Source organism: Ursus maritimus, unplaced genomic scaffold, assembly GCF_017311325.1.
Source record: "Ursus maritimus isolate PB19 unplaced genomic scaffold, ASM1731132v1 scaffold_17, whole genome shotgun sequence".
Taxonomy (NCBI): domain Eukaryota; kingdom Metazoa; phylum Chordata; class Mammalia; order Carnivora; family Ursidae; genus Ursus; species Ursus maritimus.
In genome coordinates, this window is record NW_024424119.1 from 49,079,752 (window position 1) to 49,100,250 (window position 20,499).

The 20,499-nt window shown below is 41.4% G+C and overlaps 1 protein-coding gene across 5 annotated transcripts in view; it reads right to left on the reverse strand.

The window, feature by feature from the left end:
• Positions 1 to 20,499, reverse strand: part of DENND1A (DENN domain containing 1A) — a 489,670-nt gene that overhangs the window by 152,637 nt on the left and 316,534 nt on the right. For all 5 annotated transcript variants that reach the window (XM_040631857.1, XM_040631858.1, XM_040631855.1 and 2 more), the window contains one exon: positions 1,400 to 1,525. In XM_040631857.1, the coding sequence (XP_040487791.1) occupies positions 1,400 to 1,525 (126 nt within the window). The remainder of the gene's footprint in view (positions 1 to 1,399; positions 1,526 to 20,499) is intronic.

A 20,499-nucleotide genomic window follows, 5' to 3' on the forward strand; every position in this document is an offset into this window, starting at 1 on the left:
GAACTTGCTTTAACGAAGGGCTTTAGAGGACCTCAGGGAAGTAGTTCTAAGGAAGCGTAACCCTTCTGTTATGTGACCGTGACATTGCCTGAAGCTGAGGCAGCTTAGAAAGTCAGGCCTAAGTGCTGGACGGGAGACAAGAAACAAGGAGGATGGTGGCATTAGGCTGCTGCTTCCTGAGCTCCCCACTTGGCAGAGAGTATGCCCTGGGTGAAGGGAAAACAAGGTGTTTACTAGTACTCTAGGTCTCACTCAGACACATGACGGAGTCATAGTGGTAAAAAAAAAAAAAAATCTTAACAATGTATAACTGTGGCTCATGGGGAAACATAACCAAGATTCACTGTCAGAGTCTGCACATAAAATGCGCTGCCTGACATACAGCTCACCTCTTGTCATTTAATATAATAAAATGCTATGAGTTAAAACCAAGACAGAAACAAACAGCCGTGGCCTATAGGCAGTGCGACCTATGCTGGTTCCTTATACCCACTCCGACCAGGCGGGATGCGGCGGCCATCACCCGCCGGCTCAGGATGAAGGGAGCTCTGTGCTCCTGAGAGAAAAGGGCTGTTGGCAAGGTCGCCGTCCAGTGTTCCCTCCTACATACAGTGACCCAGGCCCCCAGGCTAAGTTCTCCATTCTCTGTGGCCAAGAGGCCAGGAGTACGTGGAGCAGGCAGTTATCGAGTGAAAGCTTCTCATGGAAGCCGGGACAGTTAGTACTTTCTTTGGTTTTAGGGTTGACCCAATACCTTCGTATCTTCACAGTAACTTCCCACCTCACAGGGCAGGCAGGGGAATGGATGAGGCTACTGAGGCTTAGGAAGGCTGAAAGGCCACGGAGGGGATAACATTATTCCCTTCGCAGCACGCTGTGTAGTCAATACACCAAGAGCACTTTGGGAGCACCTAAGAAGTGAATCCCCAGGACACCTTGCTTTCTCAGGTTTGGAGAAGAGAGGACCCTGTACAGGAAAAGGACATTGAGACACAGAGGGAAAGCATCGCCTTTGGGACTACTCAGCTCTTCCACTGGTTAGCAAGTCATGTCTCTTCTGAGCCTCAGTTTCCCCATTTGTCAAGTGGAAAGGATTCTCACAAAGCAGGTGTGTCAGAGATCTGGGCAACTGTCTTAACACGCAGCTGGTGCTACTGTCCAGGGAAGGGATGGGTTTTAACATTCACAGGAGCAGTGAGCGCACACATAGCAGCATGGCTTCCTCGTGCTAAGAGGAAGGTCAAGGGGAGGGCACGCCCCTGGCCCCTCACAACACAGATGCACAACCCCTTCTGGGTGAATTCAACAACCAGATAAAGAGTTGATTTCCTGTAACCACTGAGATACATTTCTCAGCTCTGACCAAACACAGATTTGTAAATGCCAAGAAGCTACTCACCGGCTCAATTTTCAGAGCATTTCGGTAGCTACCGAAGAAAGCAGCCTGCGCCTTGAGGAAGGCCCTGGCCACACCATCGCCAGTAGTTGTGGAGACCTTCTTCAGCCGGTTTTTCAGTGAAGAGATCTGGTGACAGACAGAAAGGAGACACGGGTTGAGGGCAGGGTGGGAGGATGGTTGGCTAAGCCTGACACATACATACAGAGCTCTAGAAATTCCCTGGGAGGGGCATGGATTTAATACCTCAGCTGCTGGAGAACTAAACTGCATTCAGTATTAGGGCAGGTTTCTGAAACTGAATAGAGCGTGTCGAATAAGAACAAAAACAAAGCGACTTTTTAAGAGTTTCAATGTGCCAGGTATGTGTGTTCACGTACATTTTCTAATTTAATTCTTTCCACAATCTTGCAAGGAAGGGATCAGTGTTCCTGTCTTACAAGGGTGAAACAGTTGCAGAGAGGTTAGATTACATGCCTAGGGACAAATGCAAGAAGTGGCCAAGAAGTCTTATAATCTGAGCCCAAATGACACAAATTGTTTTAGTTCTAATTCTACCCCCTCTTCAAATTATTTACAAATATTAGAAATGAATGGCTTAATTATAACATATATTATATACCTCACACCTCATATCATAGACATATGTTAATCATATAAAGTAAATGCATGTGATATAGATTGAATATATTATAAATTATATATATGTTTATTACATATCAAGTAAATAGATGTATAATACATATTCTTATATCTTTCATACTCTAAAGGAATTGTGGCAGCTTATAGATATGTACTCAGGAGATTGAGAAAAATAGGCAAGAAAGCCATGGCACTGGGAAAAGAAGCCAGAAATATTTAGTATATAAATGTAAGCTGTAAGGTCTTACATGGCAGCTAGAACTGGCCTGCAGATTTGACCTAGGGGCCTCCTAGTGGTCAAAGCAAAATGAGAAACTCAAGTCGTGAGATTCTTTGGGTCCATGTCATACAAACCAACCACTTGCACAAATGAAAACAAATTTTCCTGAGAGTGAGAACTTAAAGAGATCTCTCCTATGAATCCTCAGCGTAGGAAATCCTCACATGTGACATGATGGCTCTTGCCCTCCACATCAAGAGAGAACATCAAGTTTCCTGGTCTGCTTCTAACATGCTTTTCGTCCATCTCAGGATGCTACACTGCACAACTTCTGTGTTTGTTCCACGTGAAAAGTACCCCTGGAACTTGGCCATGTGGTAGCCTTGAGTCAACAGTGATCCAACAGTGAGGAAAACCAGACATGGGCCCTACCCATGTGAAGCTTACATTCCGGTGAGGAAAATAACAAATCCATGAGACGTTGCTGTGATGAGCCTATGCTAGAGCTCACTGAGGAAGTCAACAAGGCTTCCTGAAGGCAATCAGGCTTGAATGGATATCTGGAGGATGAGCCGAAGTAGACCCTGGCAAAGAGGGAAGGAACAGTGTCCCAGGCACAGGGAAAAAAGCCTGTGGTGAGAAGGAGTTCGGAGAATAGAAAGGATGATGGAGAACATGGCCTGAAATGAGGCTAGAGGAAAAGGCATGGGTCGTAAGGGCTGCGAGTATGGTAAGGAGTTTTTTTCCCTTCGTCTTGAGGGAAATGTAAACCTAACGACCGTTTTCAAGCATGCAGGTGACGTATCAAGAGCACATTTCAGGAATCTGTATGGGCTTCAATGTAAGATTATCTGATGGCCTGACATTATTTAAGGATAAAATAGAAAAATAAGATTCAGGCAGTCCATGAATCACCTACAAGCTTTTAATATGAATGAGTGATGATCATTTTCCTGGGTATACGCTCCACAGTTTTCCTCAGATCCCTAAACGTACCCGTGAACCTAAAAATATTAAGGATCGCTGGTCTGGGATAGATTACATAAACTTTAAAAATGCTCCTTGGGGGCACCTGGGTGGCTCAGCTGATTGAATGTCTGACTCGGTTTCAGCTCAGGTCGTGATCTCACGGGTCATGAGATCGAGCCCTGCATCAGGCTCTGCTTAGTCTCTCACTCTGCGCTACCGCCCACCCCCTGCTTGCACATGCTTTCTCAAATAAATAAATAAATAAATCTTAAAAAAAAAAAAAAAGAGAGAGAAATGCTCCATGGACATTATTTCTTATTAACAAGCTTCTGATAAGAGATTTTTATTTCTTATTTAAAAAATTTTACTTATTTGAGAGAGAGAGCACAAGCAGGAAGGAGGGGAGGAGGGAGAGGGAGAAGCAGACTCCCCGCTGAGCAGGGAGCCCTACGCAGGGCTTGATTCCAGGACCCCGGGATCAGGACGTAAGCCAAAGGCAGACGCTTAACTGACTGAGCCATCCGGGTACCCCGGGGATTTTTAAATAGCTTATTAAGATATATTTTATATACCATAAAATTCACTCATTTGAAGTATATAGTTTAGTGGTTTTTAGTATAATAAGGTTGTAGATCACTATTATCTAATCCCCAAATACTTGTATCACCCCAAAAAGCCCATCTTATTGTCAGTTACTTCTCATTCCCCATCAATCTTCCTCCCCTCCTCCTGCACCCTGTCCTAGGTAACCACTAATCCACCTTCTGTCTCTATGGATTTACCTATTTTGGACATTTCATATAAATGGAATCATACAATAATAGGGCTTTTGTGACTGGCTTCTTCCCCTTAGCATAATGCTCATTATGAACAAGGTTACTCCATGTTGTGGTGCTTATCAGTACTTCACTCTTTTTCACAAGCTGAATAACATTCCATTGTATGGCTTATTCCACATTTTATTTACCCTACGTATTTATCTAGTTGACGGGTGTCTGGGCTGTTTCCACATTTTGGCTATTATGAGTTGCTATGAACATTCATGTAGGAACTTTTATGTGGAGACAGCAGAGATTTTTTTTTTTTTTTAAAGATTTTACTTATTTATTTGACAGAGATAGAGACAGCCAGTGAGAGAGGGAACACAAGAAGGGGGAGCGGGAGAGGAAGAAGCAGGCTCCCAGCGGAGAAGCCTGATGTGGGGCTCGATCCCAGAATGCGGGGATCACGCCCTGAGCCGAAGGCAGACGCTTAACAACTGCGCCACCCAGGCGCCCCGAGACAGCAGAGATTTTGAGGCCAGAAACTGAATGGTGAAAATCCTGTTGCCAGAGCTTACAAAGATAAGCTGAAAGGACACATGAAGTTGTGGGGCACAGCGCTGGGCACCTAGTAAGTCACTATGAAGCCTTTACCGAGCAGAGGGAACACTTCTGTGCTTTTGCTAAGGGGGTGTGCTATGTGCGTCAACAGTGAACTGCGCGAAGGTAGGGCCAGGCTGATGTCCTTCTCTGGCAAGTCCCAAGTGATGGGAATATGCACGGAGCGGGTGGCTACCCTATCTGTGCTCGGAGGTGGGCCAAGGAAAACCACCGTCCTCTAGAAGCAGTTTTGTCTATATCTCAACACCTGGGTGTCAGTATCCCGTTGATTGTGACTTCCCCGTTCTGGGACACAGGAGCCCCAGGGCCACAGTGGTGAGAACCCATGAAGAGCAGTGCAGGCCACTCAGCACCCAGGCAGACTCTGCCATGGGCTTTCAACTTGGAATAGCAATGTGAAAAAAACAACACAAAACATGCTTTATTAAAATGTTAAAAATATTGCCCACTTCCCACCCTCCCAATAATAGAAGTCCTGCCTCTCCCAGGGACTAGGGTGACATTTCCATCCTTTGAAATGGTGCAAGCCACTGTCACTCTTCTAGCTCCTCAAAGGCCTTGGGCCACCTGTGCTGCAGATTATTCCTCACTTAACCTTCCCTGGCCTTTCCCTTTCATTCGGGAGGTGTTTAATTACCTTGGATTCACAACGCTGCACTTCAGGTGAGCCTCTCCTAATGGCCTCATTATCATTTTACACAAAGAAGTCGTTGCTGATTGTAACTGAGCAAATAGGAGTGTGTGCCTTCCTGCCCGCCCCAGCTGGTCTGAAACCAGCCAAGTGATCCTGGGCTCTTGGCGCCCCTGTGACCACTTAGGCCAAGACTTCTGAAGACCTCTCCTCACCCTGCAACATGGAGAAGCTTTTGTCAGCACTTCAAACTTTGAAACTTCCAGTATGCGCATCTGATAACTGGTGATAGCATTTTGTCCTTTAAACAAAAGTGAGGGACGAAAATCGGAGGCTTAAAATAACCCACAGTCATACATCTAAAAACTGAACTTGCCAGGAGTACTCGTGGGGCTTCTGGTCAAATCATTAACATTGGGGTTCATCAGGCATAATCTGGGGGCGACAGAAATGCTGATGAAGATGGCTTCCTCCTTTAACGAGGTATCAGGAGGAAGACAGAAAACAAAGGGAAAAGGATGCTGTACCGAATGCACCAGCCTCTCTCGAATCCTCCCCGCCTCCTCTTCTGTGTCCCATCTTGGCCACTGCAGCATCACCCAGCTCATCTCCTAGGCCAGATTCGGAGGTCAGGTTCCATAATCCTCTTTCCCTACCCACCACCATTCTCCACATCTTATCAGCACCACCCCAAATCCACCCTCCCCTCTCAGTGCCCATGACCTTGGCACTGTGCCATGCAGCTACATCCCTCCTCTCTAGCCCAGATTGGTGGAGTAGCTTCCTAGACAGGCTGTCTTTAGTGTTCCCTCAATGCCACCCACTCATAACTGTCCCAGTAATCTCAGAAACATATGAATCTGGTCATTTCAATCCCTCCACCATATAAATGCCCCCACCCTTAGCCATCACCACCTGCAGAAAAACATCCCAACCTCTCAGAGCAGCTGGTGATGCTCTGCTCAACTGGCCTCACTTCCCTCAGCCCCACTTAACGTATGTTGGACTGACAGTGAATTACTATTTAGAAGCATACACTACTCTCCAGCCATACACAGGCCAACAACTCGCAAAGCCTTATCTCTTGTCCCTTCCTGTTCTATTTGTGGAAGATCTATTCACCCTTCAAAAGACCATCCAAGTGTCCATCAATGGGGGCCAATTAAGTAAATTATACTACACCCTCACAATGAAATATTGCATAGCTGCGAAAAAGTATCTGACAGTACTTGAACTGACATGAAAAGATGTCCACAAAATAATGCAAATGGGAGGAAAAATGCAAGTTACAGAGCTATACAGCATGAATCATTTAAAAATTTATATGTACATATGTGTGTGTGTATATATATATGTTTATATATGTAGTAAAAATCTAAAATGTCATGGATCAAAGTTTTACCATGCAGGGATGCTTTCACTTTCTATTTTATGCACTTTTGATTGTTTTGATTATCCTTTACTAAAATGCACATGTTCCTTTTATAATAAAGAATTTAAACGAGGTATTTTTCCTTAATAGTCAAATTAAAGATTACCTTGGGTTAAGAGAGAGAGGGAATCCAGATGTCCCCTCATCTACCAAGCCTTCCCGACCCCTAAGGCAGGGTTAATGACACCCTGTTGGGGCCCCGTGGCCTATTTAGGTGAGTCTTTGGTGAGCTGCTACAGCTGTCACCTCTCCTGCTAGACTGAGCTCCAAGAAGGGCCAGCAGGGCTTGGCTGGTGTTACCATTCAGCACTTGCTGCTGAACGAAAGAATGGGCAAGTGAACGTTCTGATATCCTGAGAGCCATTTCCAGCGGCTGAGCCTGTCGGCTTGGAGGAAAGTCTAGAATCACGTTCTTTCGTGACTGATCATTAGAAGAATCTGGTCTCCGCTGGGAAGGATGGGGGGTGGGGGAGAGAAACTGATACTCATCCGTTCCCCTTCTGCAAAAAGCCACCACTTAGATGCAACCAAAATTGCAAGGAAAACAAACCTCTCAGTGAAAGCGGACAACTAGCCCCATGTTAAAAGTGCAAACATAACAGGTGCAACGAAAAAAGCAGTATTCCCCACCCCACATTCCTGTTTTACCTGCTCACTGAAAGTCTCTTGACTTCACCCGCTTCCCTGTCCCCATGCGCTCCGCAGGTGGCGGAGGGTAGAGACTGAATCACCTAAGTCTAGGATCGGAAACCTGGCCCACCTACTTTCTTAACCTTCCTGAGCTTCTGGTATCTGCAACATCCGTTCGTTGTGAGGATTAAATACAATGGATGTAAACTGGACAGTGGAGGCAGTGGGCTGCCTGGTTCTTTGACGTTCACGTTTCCTCTTATCCCTAGACTACTGCAACCATCTTTCAACTGGCGGCTCTTCTATTTTCATCCTGGTCTAATCTGTCTTTTGCATGAACTTGTCTTTCTAAAACAAGAGGCTGCATCCTATCACTCCAGCCCCCCCAGATTTTCAGGGGCTCCGCAGTGCTAACATGATAAAGTCCAAATTCCTTAGCACAACATTCGAGGCCCGGTTCAAGCGCCATTTCCAATGTTGTCCTCTGAGTTTCAGAGGCCTCCAAACCATCCCTAAAAGCCTGAAATGTTGTTTACTACCCCCTCTTGAACAAAATCCTTCTATCCAAAAAAAAAAAAAAAAAAAAAAGCAAGCCAAAAGCCTCTTTCTGTGATGCCCTCTGTCAGAACAAATAGCTCTTTCTCAGGGCACGTTAGCTTATTCCTTCCGTTGATGCCTAATCTTTGCCGGCCCCATGCTGGAAACGTGTTGGGAACAGCCGCGGATGACCAGGACCCAGCACAGGAGAGCTTGCAACTAGGCTCCCCCAGACCAGCCACAAGGTAGATAGTTACTACTTCAGAAGGGGCTCTCAAGTGGTATATATCACCATCCTACTATTTAGCTTTTTGTATAACCAGTATTTACGTATCTTCCTCCCCACAAGCATGAAGATCAACTATTGGTGCTCAATAGAGGTTTCTTTCTTTATTACTTGGTTGCAACTTGTGGCGGGTGGGGGGAAGGTGGAGAGAAAGACGGCCCGCTATTCACCTATCCACCTCTGACAGGAAAAGATGTCCACAAAGTATTGCCAGACCGGGGCAAAAATGCTAGCTGCTGAGCAATACAAACCACATGAATCACTGAAAAACTCATCTATCTTATAAGTTTATACGTGCACTAAAAATCTAAAATGCCATGGATCAAGCATGAAAAGCACGGGCCCTGCAGGGATGCTTTCACTTTCTGTTCTGTGCCCTTCTGATTGTTAGGATCTTTTTGCAGCCTCCCCACTGCTGGGACGAAAGAGACTAAAGTCCCAGCCTGGCCTGCAAGGCCCCGAATGATCAGCCTTGGGTTCTTTCAGATTTGAGGCTCTGTATCCCCTCCACGGCATTAGCCACGCTATCTGGGCTCCCGTCACACTGGCCTCCCTCGCACCGCACCCTGAGACCTCTGGTAGGCCTACTCCTCTGGAGCATTCCCAGCACCATCACCCCCTTGCCCGCAACCCAGTGCTGTCCAACAGGCCTTCCTGCCAATAATTTAATCACCTGTGTTGTCTGCTGTGGCAGCTGCATGTGAGCGCTGGAAATGTACCTAGTGTGACCGAGGAACTGAATGTTTTATTTTATTCCATTTTAATCAATTAAAATTTAAATAGCCATATGTGAATAGTGGCTACCATACTGGACAACGACTACTCACTCTCCAGGTCTTGGCTCAAATACAATCACTTCCTGGCTCTGACCCCTCAGAATAGACCAAGGTTCCCTGTTGTATACTCTCCTGGTACCTCTCCTTCAGAGACACACAGCAATGTGTGATGGCGTGTGTGGCAACAATCCCATAAACATCTCTTTTCTATTACACTGTATGTTCTAGGAAGGCAGGAACCATGACCATCCTCAGCGCTGGCAAAACACCTCAAGTAGAGAGTTCTTTTAAAAGTCTGATTCAAGTTAGACTGTGCAGGGGACCCCACTTTTTGCATTAACTGTTCAGTGTCAGGAATGAAGTTAAAAGATTTTTTTTGACCAATCGGTCACCCAGCAGCAGCTGGGAGGAGGCAAGAGAATCATACTTTCTTTCCCCCTTTAAAAATGGCCTGTAACGACTAAGGCAAAGTGCTTCTTCCTTTCCTGAATAAACTAGATATCAAGGCTTTGTTATAAGATCTCCTGGGGAACGTCTGGGTCTGGAGAGCGGAGAACAAACTATTGCCTTGTTTTCCCATTTCCAGGGACACGTATACATTGGTTCCCTCTGCTACCTTCACAGGGCAGTGAAAAACGGCAGTGTATCTACCAATCCCTTAGTTCTTGCCTCCTGTTTGAAGCAAAAAGTCTTGATGTGTGAAGGCAATCCCACCCCCCGTCTTTCACAGTAACAGTTTCTGGGAAAACCAGGAATTCGTTAGGAGAAAGGAGGAGGAACTGGTACTTATCAACCCCCCTACTAGATACCAAATGTCATGGGAGGTGTTTTCATACCCAGTTGTATTAAAATTCAGAACTGGGCTAGACAGGCATGATTATCCCCACTATACAGGTAAGGAAAGTGAGCCTCAGCCCCATGTCACACAGCTAGTACAGCAAAGGGCAGAGGCCAAAGTCAAGCCCAAGTCTGTCTTACTCCAAAGTCTGTGCTATTTCATCGATTCTCACTGTTGCCAGGATTTCTTAAAACCAGCAAATTAGATCTGTCCTTGATACTGGTTTATTTCTTCCCCAACTTAATATATCTCCATTATTGCTTCCTTTCATTTCTTGCTTTTCTGTTTCTTTCTTGAGAACATGGTTGTACCTTGACCTCAGTTGGCTTTAATTGCTTCTTCTGCATCCCATTTTCCCCTCAAAGATCCTGGTTCTCCATGGGGGAGTGGGGACTGTGCTAGTTATGTGGAGCTCCAAGCTGGAGCTGGCTATGACCTTAGGGGCCCAGGTTTCTGCTCCCTCTGTCTCTCCTGACATCTCACTGGTTGAGCATTAAGTCAGAAAGTTAGAGGCAAGCCTTACAATCCAAGCAGTTTTTGTTAGACAAAAGGATCAATTTTCATTATGTGAATGGCTACTTCACTATATGCCATAATGGCTTTGTTGAGCATCTTAAGAACAAACTATCAAGTCCTTAGGATGACATTCTTGGAGTAAAAAAGTACAATTTTAAAACAAAAAGGCCCATTTCCACTCTCTGCCAAACAAAGCTCAGGAGGAGTCTTGCACTCACTAAAGCACTCCAGCCCCTCCCCGCGTGTTCAATCCAAGCATCTCGGCATTTGAAACTGAAACACAGAAGCAACAACTTTTGTATCTTTCTACCTATTTGTAATACTCTTCTTCCTCCAAGCGTTTTTTTTTTTTTTTTGCCCAGAAGAAGTGAAATTTTCTTTGTTTTCCCTAGAAAACAATTTAGCTTTAACACTACACAACACACACACACACACACACACGATTAATGCAGCTGAAAATCCTGCCCAAGCTCAAGGAGGCTACAAGCAAGATCCGAGCTCAGAATAAATGTGTATTTATATTATCAGGTGGTCATTCAATAAAAGGATTATTTCTAACCAAATATGTGCATACATGTATGCCTATATATATATACATATACATCTCGGGAGTATTTTCAAAGAAGGGTTTTCTCCCCCATACTTCTGGCAGTTTAGGTTTAAAGGTCAGATTTAAACTATCACCATGTTTCACAATGCAATCTGTGCAGTGCCGCGTAATGAAATGGTTCAGTAAAGGTGCTCGTGGAAATTCTTTTAATTAGGTCTAAGGCTTTTCAGTTGTCAACATGAATAAACCAAGAACCATTCTCTTGCAAACACAAGGCACAAAATACAAATGTAAGTTACCTTTGAAAAAACAGATAGGCACTTGCAAGAGGGAAGTTATACATGTTTTGTTGTTGTTTTTTTACAATATATCCTCCGCCAATTTTTTTTTTTAATGCCAACCTCTTTCAACAAAATGGACTACCAATCAAAAATAAAAGGGGCTGGTCTATTTCTAATGAACCAGGACACTAATGCCTGGTTCTAATGAAAAGTATTTACAGAAAGACTAAAGTTAATCGTAACTAAAAATGTTTATCAAGAGATTAATGACGTTCTTTATGGGCAAAAGCCATCTATCTATTTAACTATAATTAATTCTATAGATCAGCGGTTATTTCAGTCAGAATGTGAATGTCCCAGAATGACTCCTGCAAACTGAATGATATCTATTAAAAATGCACCAAAATGCACTTTTGCCCTCAGTACCACTAACTGAGACCTAAAAGACGAGCGTGTCACAGCAGGAACATCATCAAGACTCCAGCTTTTCAAAGCGATGTTGACAAACTAAACTACTCAGATTTGGAATTTTTAGCCATCAGCTCAAAGCTAAATCTAGGGACTGAAACTCGCAAAATGAAAACTGTAAGAACACGGTAGGTTGCTCGGGGAAGTTGGATTATATTCACACTGAGCTCTGATAGAAAGAACAAAACTAAATAAACAAGTCCAAATATCGCCAGCAGTTTAGATTTAGATGGATACAGAGGTGCTGGAAAAAGCCAAATGGCCTGGGACTTCACCTCAAATGGAGCGATGGCAGCATGTAATATACATGTGGAATGAATCAGTGCATTGACTGACCAACGAATGAACGTATGTCTAGCAAACCCTGGACATGAAGGTACAATACCCAGAAGTGTGTTGATTTAGTCTGGGTTCAAATTCTGCCTCAGAGGCTGCCTATTTGCTGGAGGCATTTAGGCAAGTTACTTAACCTCTTCTCTTCATCTATAAAAAAATGGGGTAAGGTACCACCCCCTCAAGACATTTGTTTCAGAATTGTTATGTAGATTAAATGTCAAGATTTTCAAAGCCTCTAGCACAGTGCCTGGCACATAGTAGGAGCCTAATAGATGGTGACTATTCTTCCACACAACTCAACTCCAAAGCCAAAACTACCCTAGCCATTATTGTAGCATAAAAAAGAATAATGGACTCACAATTAACATTTTCTAGGGCATCAATTACTGAAATGTCACTCATTATGCTAAGCCTGGTGGGTTTATTTAGTGACCCAAACTCGGTGTGTATTTGGGAGTTAATGAAGTGCGTGGTGTTTACAAAGATAAAAGCGGGATTTGTCTCAGCAACAATCCTGGGCTGAATGGATATAGATTTCCATGCTTAGGGATGCAGCCAGGCCGGATCCACGGAGGATCACATGGATACAGCTACACAGAGTGAGATATCTCCCAACGGGATCTGGGCATCTCCACCTCCTCGGGGGAGAAAAAAACAGGAAGGGGGGGTGGGAAGTGTGTATAATAGATGTGTTTCACAGTGTCCCTGCTGTGATGAACAACTTGATCCACTTACAGTTCCAAACACATGATGCATAAAAGAGCTGACAGAAATTCAATTCTTGCAAAGAAAAGCATCTGCTCTCTAGTGGGAACGGCCAAATATTAAGCAGTTTTAAGGCAGGGCAAAGACCTAGAGGAGCACACTTCATTATCTAGATAGCCAGAGTAAAGAAATGCAGAGGATTACAAGCGGACGGACGAAAAAGTAGCCGAGATTCCAAGCATTAATTACCCGGAGTAAAATGATTCAAGTTAAATCTTTGTTACGACAAATATTAAACCCAGCTGTGTTTATGTAGCAGTTGTGAAAAAGAAGAAAAAAAGAAATCCGTGTACAATATCTGTGAGCTCTGCCAGTTAATTGAATTCGCTGGCAGCACTTCCTCTACCACGAGCCAAACATCCTCAAAGATAAAATGTAGCTTTTAAACAGACCTGGGGAAACGGAATCAAGAAATTTCAACCAATAAAACACAACTCTTTACTGGTATAAAAGTAAAGTAAAATTCAGTAATGAAAGGAAGGAAGTCTCTTAAACATTTACTGCATTCCAAAGCTTGGAGTTGCGGTTTATTGCTGAGGTCTCTTCTGATGTCCCACAGTGCTCCTGCTCCAGCATCTTTAATGAAGTCCCATAAACTCCCATAAAATACTTGATTGTTGACAAATCATATACACACACTCGGGGCAAGGCCCACTGGATCACGATGCTCCTTCTCTCTCTGCATGAAATGTACAAGTTACGGAGTGGACACTGTCAGGGAGAGTGGCTAACACAGAACAGAGACCTACAATTACTTCAAAGTATGAGGAATAAATGACTGGTGACAGGTAGACACCTGAAGACATACAAACCACGAAGCCCAAAGCCAAAGCATTCCAGTGGTTCAGATGACAGGAGGAAAGATGATTTTTCCATCATAAAACTGGTAATAGTCATATTATAGAAAATTTGGAAAATATGAGAAAAAATGCTAACCCATAACCTTACTATCTTAATACACTACTGCTAGCAATTTGGAAGGTATTTTAAAAATCTTTTACTTCTGTGTATCTGGCTGTTTTTCTTCATTATTCTCATAGTGGATGTATCACTTAATATTCTGCTTTCCTCACTAAATTGTATCTTTGGCATTTCCTGTGTTGCCCATAATCTTCATAACCATCATTTTTAATGACTGTAGGGTACACTGAATAGCAATAAGTTAGATTACCTTAACTACTCCCCTTAATTTTAGATATTAAGGCTGCTTCCGATCTCTGTTAACGTAACATAAACAATGCTATCTGGTTAGGTGGCTTTCTCCATCTAGAAGCATTTGCCAGAAAAAAAAATCTTAGAAGTCAAATTATTGGGCCAAAAAAGAATAAACTGAAAGTCCCATTACATATATCCTCACATAAGAAAGTGTGTTATAAAAGAGCACCACGCAGCCTATAGAAAGCATGAAGTAAGAAAAGCAAAGAGTAAGCAGACAGTAAAGGCTTCCACATATACGTGCATACACAAAAGCCTACCAATTCCAGGCCAACGAATATTAAAAAGGACCCTAACTGAGCCATGGGAAATCTTGTTCCCCAGTAATAACATGTGGTATGTCCACATCACTGGAAGCCTGTAAGAGTTTGAGCTTCCTTTTATCGAGCTTTTTAAAAGCCCTACAATCTGTGTACTGGCCAAGCAGCTTACACTTAATACTCCTTTTTAAATAAGAATTTATATTATTATTATTATTATTATTATTATTATTATTATTATTATTATAAGGGGGCGAGTAGGAGCAGAGAGAGAGGGAGAAAGAGAATCTTAAGCACCTGAAGCATGTTTGATCTCACAACCCTGAGATCATGACCTGAGCTGAAATCAAGAGTAAGACGCTTAATTGACTGAGCCACCCAGGTGCCCCTACACCTAATACTCCTGAAGGAATAAGAGATGTTATTTAAAACTTAGGAGAGAAACCGGTGAAGAATGCTTAGTTAAAGGGCTGTGGAGGGAGGGGACGTTATGTTGTTGTTCTCTGCATCCACGTAGCCTTAAGATAAACATGAAGTCTATTCACAGGCATAGAGATCAATCAGAGATGGACTATTCTTGCAACATTCCTCCTCCAAAATCCACAGCCGAGGAACAATATTGTCAGTAAAAAATGTTACATCTGCAAGTCTCATGGAACCCAACAAAATACAACAGTATTAACCTTGTCCATCTGCTTTGTTTTGTTTTTTTAAGGTAGAAAAAGATGACTGAGATTAAGATTACAGAAGTTGAAACCAAACTGTTTAGGTATCTAGTAGAAAGCCAGACCACCTATGTCCAAAGTCACCCCTTTACCCATGTTCATAAATCACATGAAAATCAACAGCGCTATTCTGAAAGTTACTCAATATTGGAGCCTCCTTTTAAGATTCATTTCCAAGTCCTCTTCTTCTTAAAAATTGACTTGAGTCATAACTGATATATGATAGAATGGTTACAAAACACAGTTTGAGGAGTTCTGACAAATGTATGGCACCTGTGTAACCACTGCCACAATCAAGAAACAGAATGCTTCCTTCACCCCAAAATGTTCCTTGCTGCCCTTGTCACCCTTGTCAGTCATTCCCTGTCTTCCCCATCCCAGCCCAAGGCAACCACGGATCTGCTTTCATCCACCAAAGACCAGCTTTCTCTCTTCTAGAATTTTACATAAATAAAGTCTTACAGTACATTCTCTTATGTCTGGCTTCTTTTGCTCAGTGTAAGGTATTTCAGATTCACCCATGCTGTTGGACAGGTCAGTTGTTTCTTTCTGTTGCTGAGTAGTATTCCTTTGTTTATACATTCACCAGCTGAAGGACACTTGGGTTGCTTCCAGCTTTTGGTGATTATGAAAAAACCTGCTAAAAACATTTACATACATGTATTTGTGTGCACGTAAGTTTTAATTTTCTTGGGTGGATACCCAGGAGCGAAATACTTTTGTCAAAGAGTAAACATATGTTTAAGATATACATTTATAAGAAATGCAGTCATTTTCGTAGTGAAGAGAAGGGCCATATGCACCCCAATGTTCATAGCAGCATTGTCCACAATAGCCAAATCGTGGAAGGATCCGAGATGCCCTTCAACAGATGACTGGATTAAGAAGTTGTGGTCCTTATATACAATGGAATATTACTCAGCCATCAGAAAGAACGAGTTCTCAACATTTGCTGCAACATGGACGGCACTGGAGGAGATAATGCTAAGTGAAATAAGTCAAGCAGAGAAAGACAATTATCATATGGTTTCTCTCATCTATGGAACATAAGAACTAGGAAGATTGGTAGGGGAAGAAAGGGATAAAGAAAGGGGGGTAATCAGAAGGGGGAATGCAGCATGAGAGACTATGGACTATGAGAAACAAACTGAGGGCCTCAGAGGGGAGGGGGGTGGGGGAATGGGATAGACTGGTGATGGGTAGTAAGGAGGGCACGTATTGCATGGTGCACTGGGTGTTATACGCAACTAATGAATCATCGAACTTTACATCGGAAACCGGGGATGAATTGTATGGTGACTAACATAATATAATAAAAAAACATTAAAAAAAAAAAAGAAATGCAGTCATTTTATTTTAGTCATACCAGTACGTATACGGCTGTACGCTCATGGTGTTACTGATCTGCTCCTTCAAGGACCATGCTTTCATGTGTTCACTGGCCAGTTGAGTATCTTAAGCTGTTAGGTGTGTCTTCAATCTCTCAGTACTTTTTAATTGGTGTGTCTCATTACTGAGTTTAAGGGTTCTTTGTATATTCTGGAAGAAAACCCTTTTTCACATATACATATGGAGAATATCTCAGTCTATGGCCTGCTTCTTCATTTTTTCAATGGTGTCTTTTGAAGAAGACAAGCTTTTATTTTTATGAGGTTTAACTGATCACTTTTTCTTTTATGATGTGTGTCTTTTGTGTCTAACCTAAGAAATCTTCACCTACCCCAAGTTCATGAAGATTTTCTTCTCTATTTTCTTTTACTTATTTTATAGTTTCTGCTTCTAGGTTTTGGTCCATAATCTGTTTTGAGCTAATATTTACATGAGGTAAAAGTCGAGATTCATTTTGTTTTTTATATGGACATCCAGTTGTTCCAGTAGCATTTATTGAAAAAAAAAAAAACCTATCATTTCTCCACTGAATCACTTTGGCATATTTGTTGGAGATCAATTAGCCATTTATGTGTAGGCCTAATTCTGAAATATTTGTTCTGTTCTATTGAACTATATATCTATACTATGTACATTTATTATAACTTCATAGTAAGTCTTGAAAGTAGGTAATACAAGTCCTACAACTTTGTTCCTTTTCAACATTGTTTTGGCTATTCCAGATCTTTCGCATATTCATATACATTTCAGAATTAGCTTGTCAAGTTTTTTTTTTTTTTTGTAAGCCATCTGGAATTTGGGTTGGGAATATATTGAATCTATAGATCAATTCAGGGAAAATTAACATCTTTAAAATGTTGAGTCTTCCAATCCAAAACATGGAATATCTCTCCATTTGTTTAGGTCTTTTAAATTTTTTCTTAGAAATATTTTATAGCTTTTGGTATACAAATCTTACATATATTTTGTTACATGTATTCCTAAATATTTTGTGTTTTATATGCTATTTTAACTGGCACTTTAAATTTTTCATTTTCCAACTGCTTATTACTGGTATATAGAAATATATTTGACTTATATACTGACCTTATCCTGCATGCTTGCTAAACTCATTTATGACACTCCTTAGGATTTTCCATATACATGATCATGTCTGAATGAAGACGATTTTACTTCCTCCTTTCTAATATTTAGGGTTTTTCTTTTCCTTGTCTCAGCGAACTGGTTAGAACTGCCCGTACAAGCCAGATAGAAATGGGAAGAGCAGACATCCCTTTTTTGGTTCTCATTCTGAGAGGAAAAGCACTCTATTCTTTCACCGTTAAGTAAGACGCTAGCTGTAGGTTTCTTCTAGATGCTCTTGATCACAATGAGGATACCTAGTTTGTGAAGATCTCTTAATCATGATAGGTGCTGAGTTTTTCCTAAAATAATTTGTATGTTTCGATAATTGTTTTTCTTTTTTAGTCTTTTGATATGGTCAACCAGGTTGATTTTCAAATATTTAGCCAATCTGTATTCATTTGGTCACGATATATTAGCCTCTTTATATACTGGATTCAATTTGTTAATATTTTATTAAAGATTTTTTTTTAAGCTTTTTTTTTTTTTTGACAGAGATAGAGACAGCCAGCGAGAGAGGGAACACAAGCAGGGGGAGTGGGAGAGGAAGAAGCAGGCTCATAGTGGAGGAGCCTGTTGTGGGGCTCGATCCCATAACGCCAGGATCACGCCCTGAGCCGAAGGCAGACGCTTAACCGCTGTGCCACCCAGGCGCCCCTTTATTAAAGATTTTTACATTTATATTTATGAGGTATATTGGCCAGTAAGTTTTGTTTTCTTGTAAATTCTTCATTTGGTTTTCATGTCAGGGTAATGCTAACTTCATAAAGTAAGGTGGGAAGTGTTCTTTTCCCCTTTGTTTTGTCTTTTTTCCCCTTTATTTTTTCAAAAAGTTAGTGTAAGATGGTATCTGTTCTTCCTTCAGTGCATGATAGAATTAATTAAACTATCTGGAACTGGAATTTCTTCTGTAGGACTTTTAATTACAAATTCAAATTTACTTAATAGAAATAGTGCTATTTTTCTATTTTCTTTTTCTGTAACTTTCGTAATTTGTATATTTCAAAGAGTTTATTTTACCTAATTTATCAAAATTATAGGCACCAAGTTCTTTATAATTATTCTCTTATTTGCTTTTCTCTTTCCTTTTAAAAAATATCCTATTTATTTTGGAATATTTTTAGACTTCCAGAAAAGTTGCAAAGATACTACAGACAGTGCCCATATACTCCACACTCAGTTTCAGTTTAACCTAATAGGTCTTATGCTACCGCAGCACATTTGTCAAAACTAAGAAGCCAACACTGGCACATTATTAACTCACCTCCAAACTTTATCGTGATTTCACCGATTTTTCCATTAATGTCCTTTTCCTATCCCAGTATCTAATCCAGAGTTCCACCTTGTGTTCAGCTTGTCATTTCTCTTTAGTCTCCTCTGGCCTGTGACAGTACCTTAGTCTTTCCTATGTTTTTTCTTAGGACCTTGACAGTTTTGAAAAAGAATCAGCAGGTATGTTATAGAATGTCCCTCAATTTGAGTTTAACTGAAGTTTTTGTCATTATTTGATTGGGTTTTTGGAAAGAATATCAGAGAGGTCATGTATCCTCACTGTATCAAGGTTACATGATAGCCACACGACATCACCGGTGACGTTAAACTTGATCGCTATGTTGAAGTAGCGTTTGACATTTGTCCACTCAAGTTACACTTTTTCCCTTTCCCGGCTCCATTTCTTGGAAGTGAGTCACTAAAGTCCAGCCCATGCTCGAGTGTGTGTGTGTGTTGCAGGGGGTGGGATGAGGGGGATTAAGCTCCTTCTCCTAGAGAGGAGGGTATCTACAGATATTACTTGGAATTCCTTTATAAGGAAGATTTGCCTCTTGTCCTCCATCCATTCTCTTTTGATTGGTGTATGCACAGTGGATCTTCTCCATCCTTTTACTTTTCATCTATCTGACTCTTTAAAATGAAATTCTTGTGGACAGGGGCGCCTGGGTGGCACAGCGGTTAAGCGTCTGCCTTCGACTCAGGGCGTGATCCCAGCGTTATGGGATCGAGCCCCATATCAGGCTCTTCTGCTATGAGCCTGCTTCTTCCTCTCCCACTCCCCCTGCTTGTGTTCCCTCTCTCGCTGGCTGTCTCTATCTCTGTCCAATAAATAAATAATAAAATCTTTAAAAAAAAAAAAAAAAAAAAAGAAATTCTTGTGGACAGCATACAATTGGGTCCTGATTATTTATGTAATTTATTACTCTCCTTTAATTAGAGTATTTATACAACATATGTTTAATGTAATAATCAATATATAGTTGGGTAAATCTATCATCTTGCTAACTTTTCTACTCCATCTGTGTTTGGTTCCTTTATCCTTTCCCCTCCCACAGATGTTTTGGATCTTTAATATTGGCTTACTAGCTGCATGTTTTTTTCCCTTAGTGACTCCTGTAAGAGTTACAATATACAGCTTTAACTTAATAATCTAGCTTCAAATAATGTTATATCAGTTTTCAAAGAATTTAAGAACCTTAAGACAGTATACTTCCTTTCTCCATCCCCACCCTGTCCTCTGTGCTACCGTTGACATACATTTTACTTCTACCCATGTTACAACACACAATACACTGGTACTATTTTTACTTTAAATACTCAGTTGCCTTTTAGAGAAACTAAAAATGAGAAAAGAAGTCTATTATATTTACCTACGTACTAACTATTTCTGGCACTCTTCCCTCCCTTACTGTTCGAGTTTCTCTATGGTTTCATTTTTCTTCTATCTGAAGAACGTCTTTAACATTTATTATAGTGTCTGCTGACAATGATTTTCTCTCACTTTCTTTTTGTCTGAACAGGTCTTAATTTTGCCTTTTTCTTAAAGGATATTTTCATCCTGTTGAACGATATAGATTTACAGGTTGACAAAAATTTTCCTTCATTACTCTTAAAATGTCATTCCATTATCTCCTGGCTTATGTGGCTTCTTATAAGAAGTCTTCAGTCATTATTTCTTTCTTTTATATAACGTGTCTTTTTTCTCCAGCTTATTTCAAGCCTTTCTTATTTATTACTGGTCTTGAGTAATTATCATTCGAGGCTTCTGTGTGGTTTTGTTTGGATCTACTATGCTTGCTGTTTGTTGAGCTTCTTTGAACCCTGAGTTTACAATTTTCATCATAAGTAAAAAAAAAAAAAA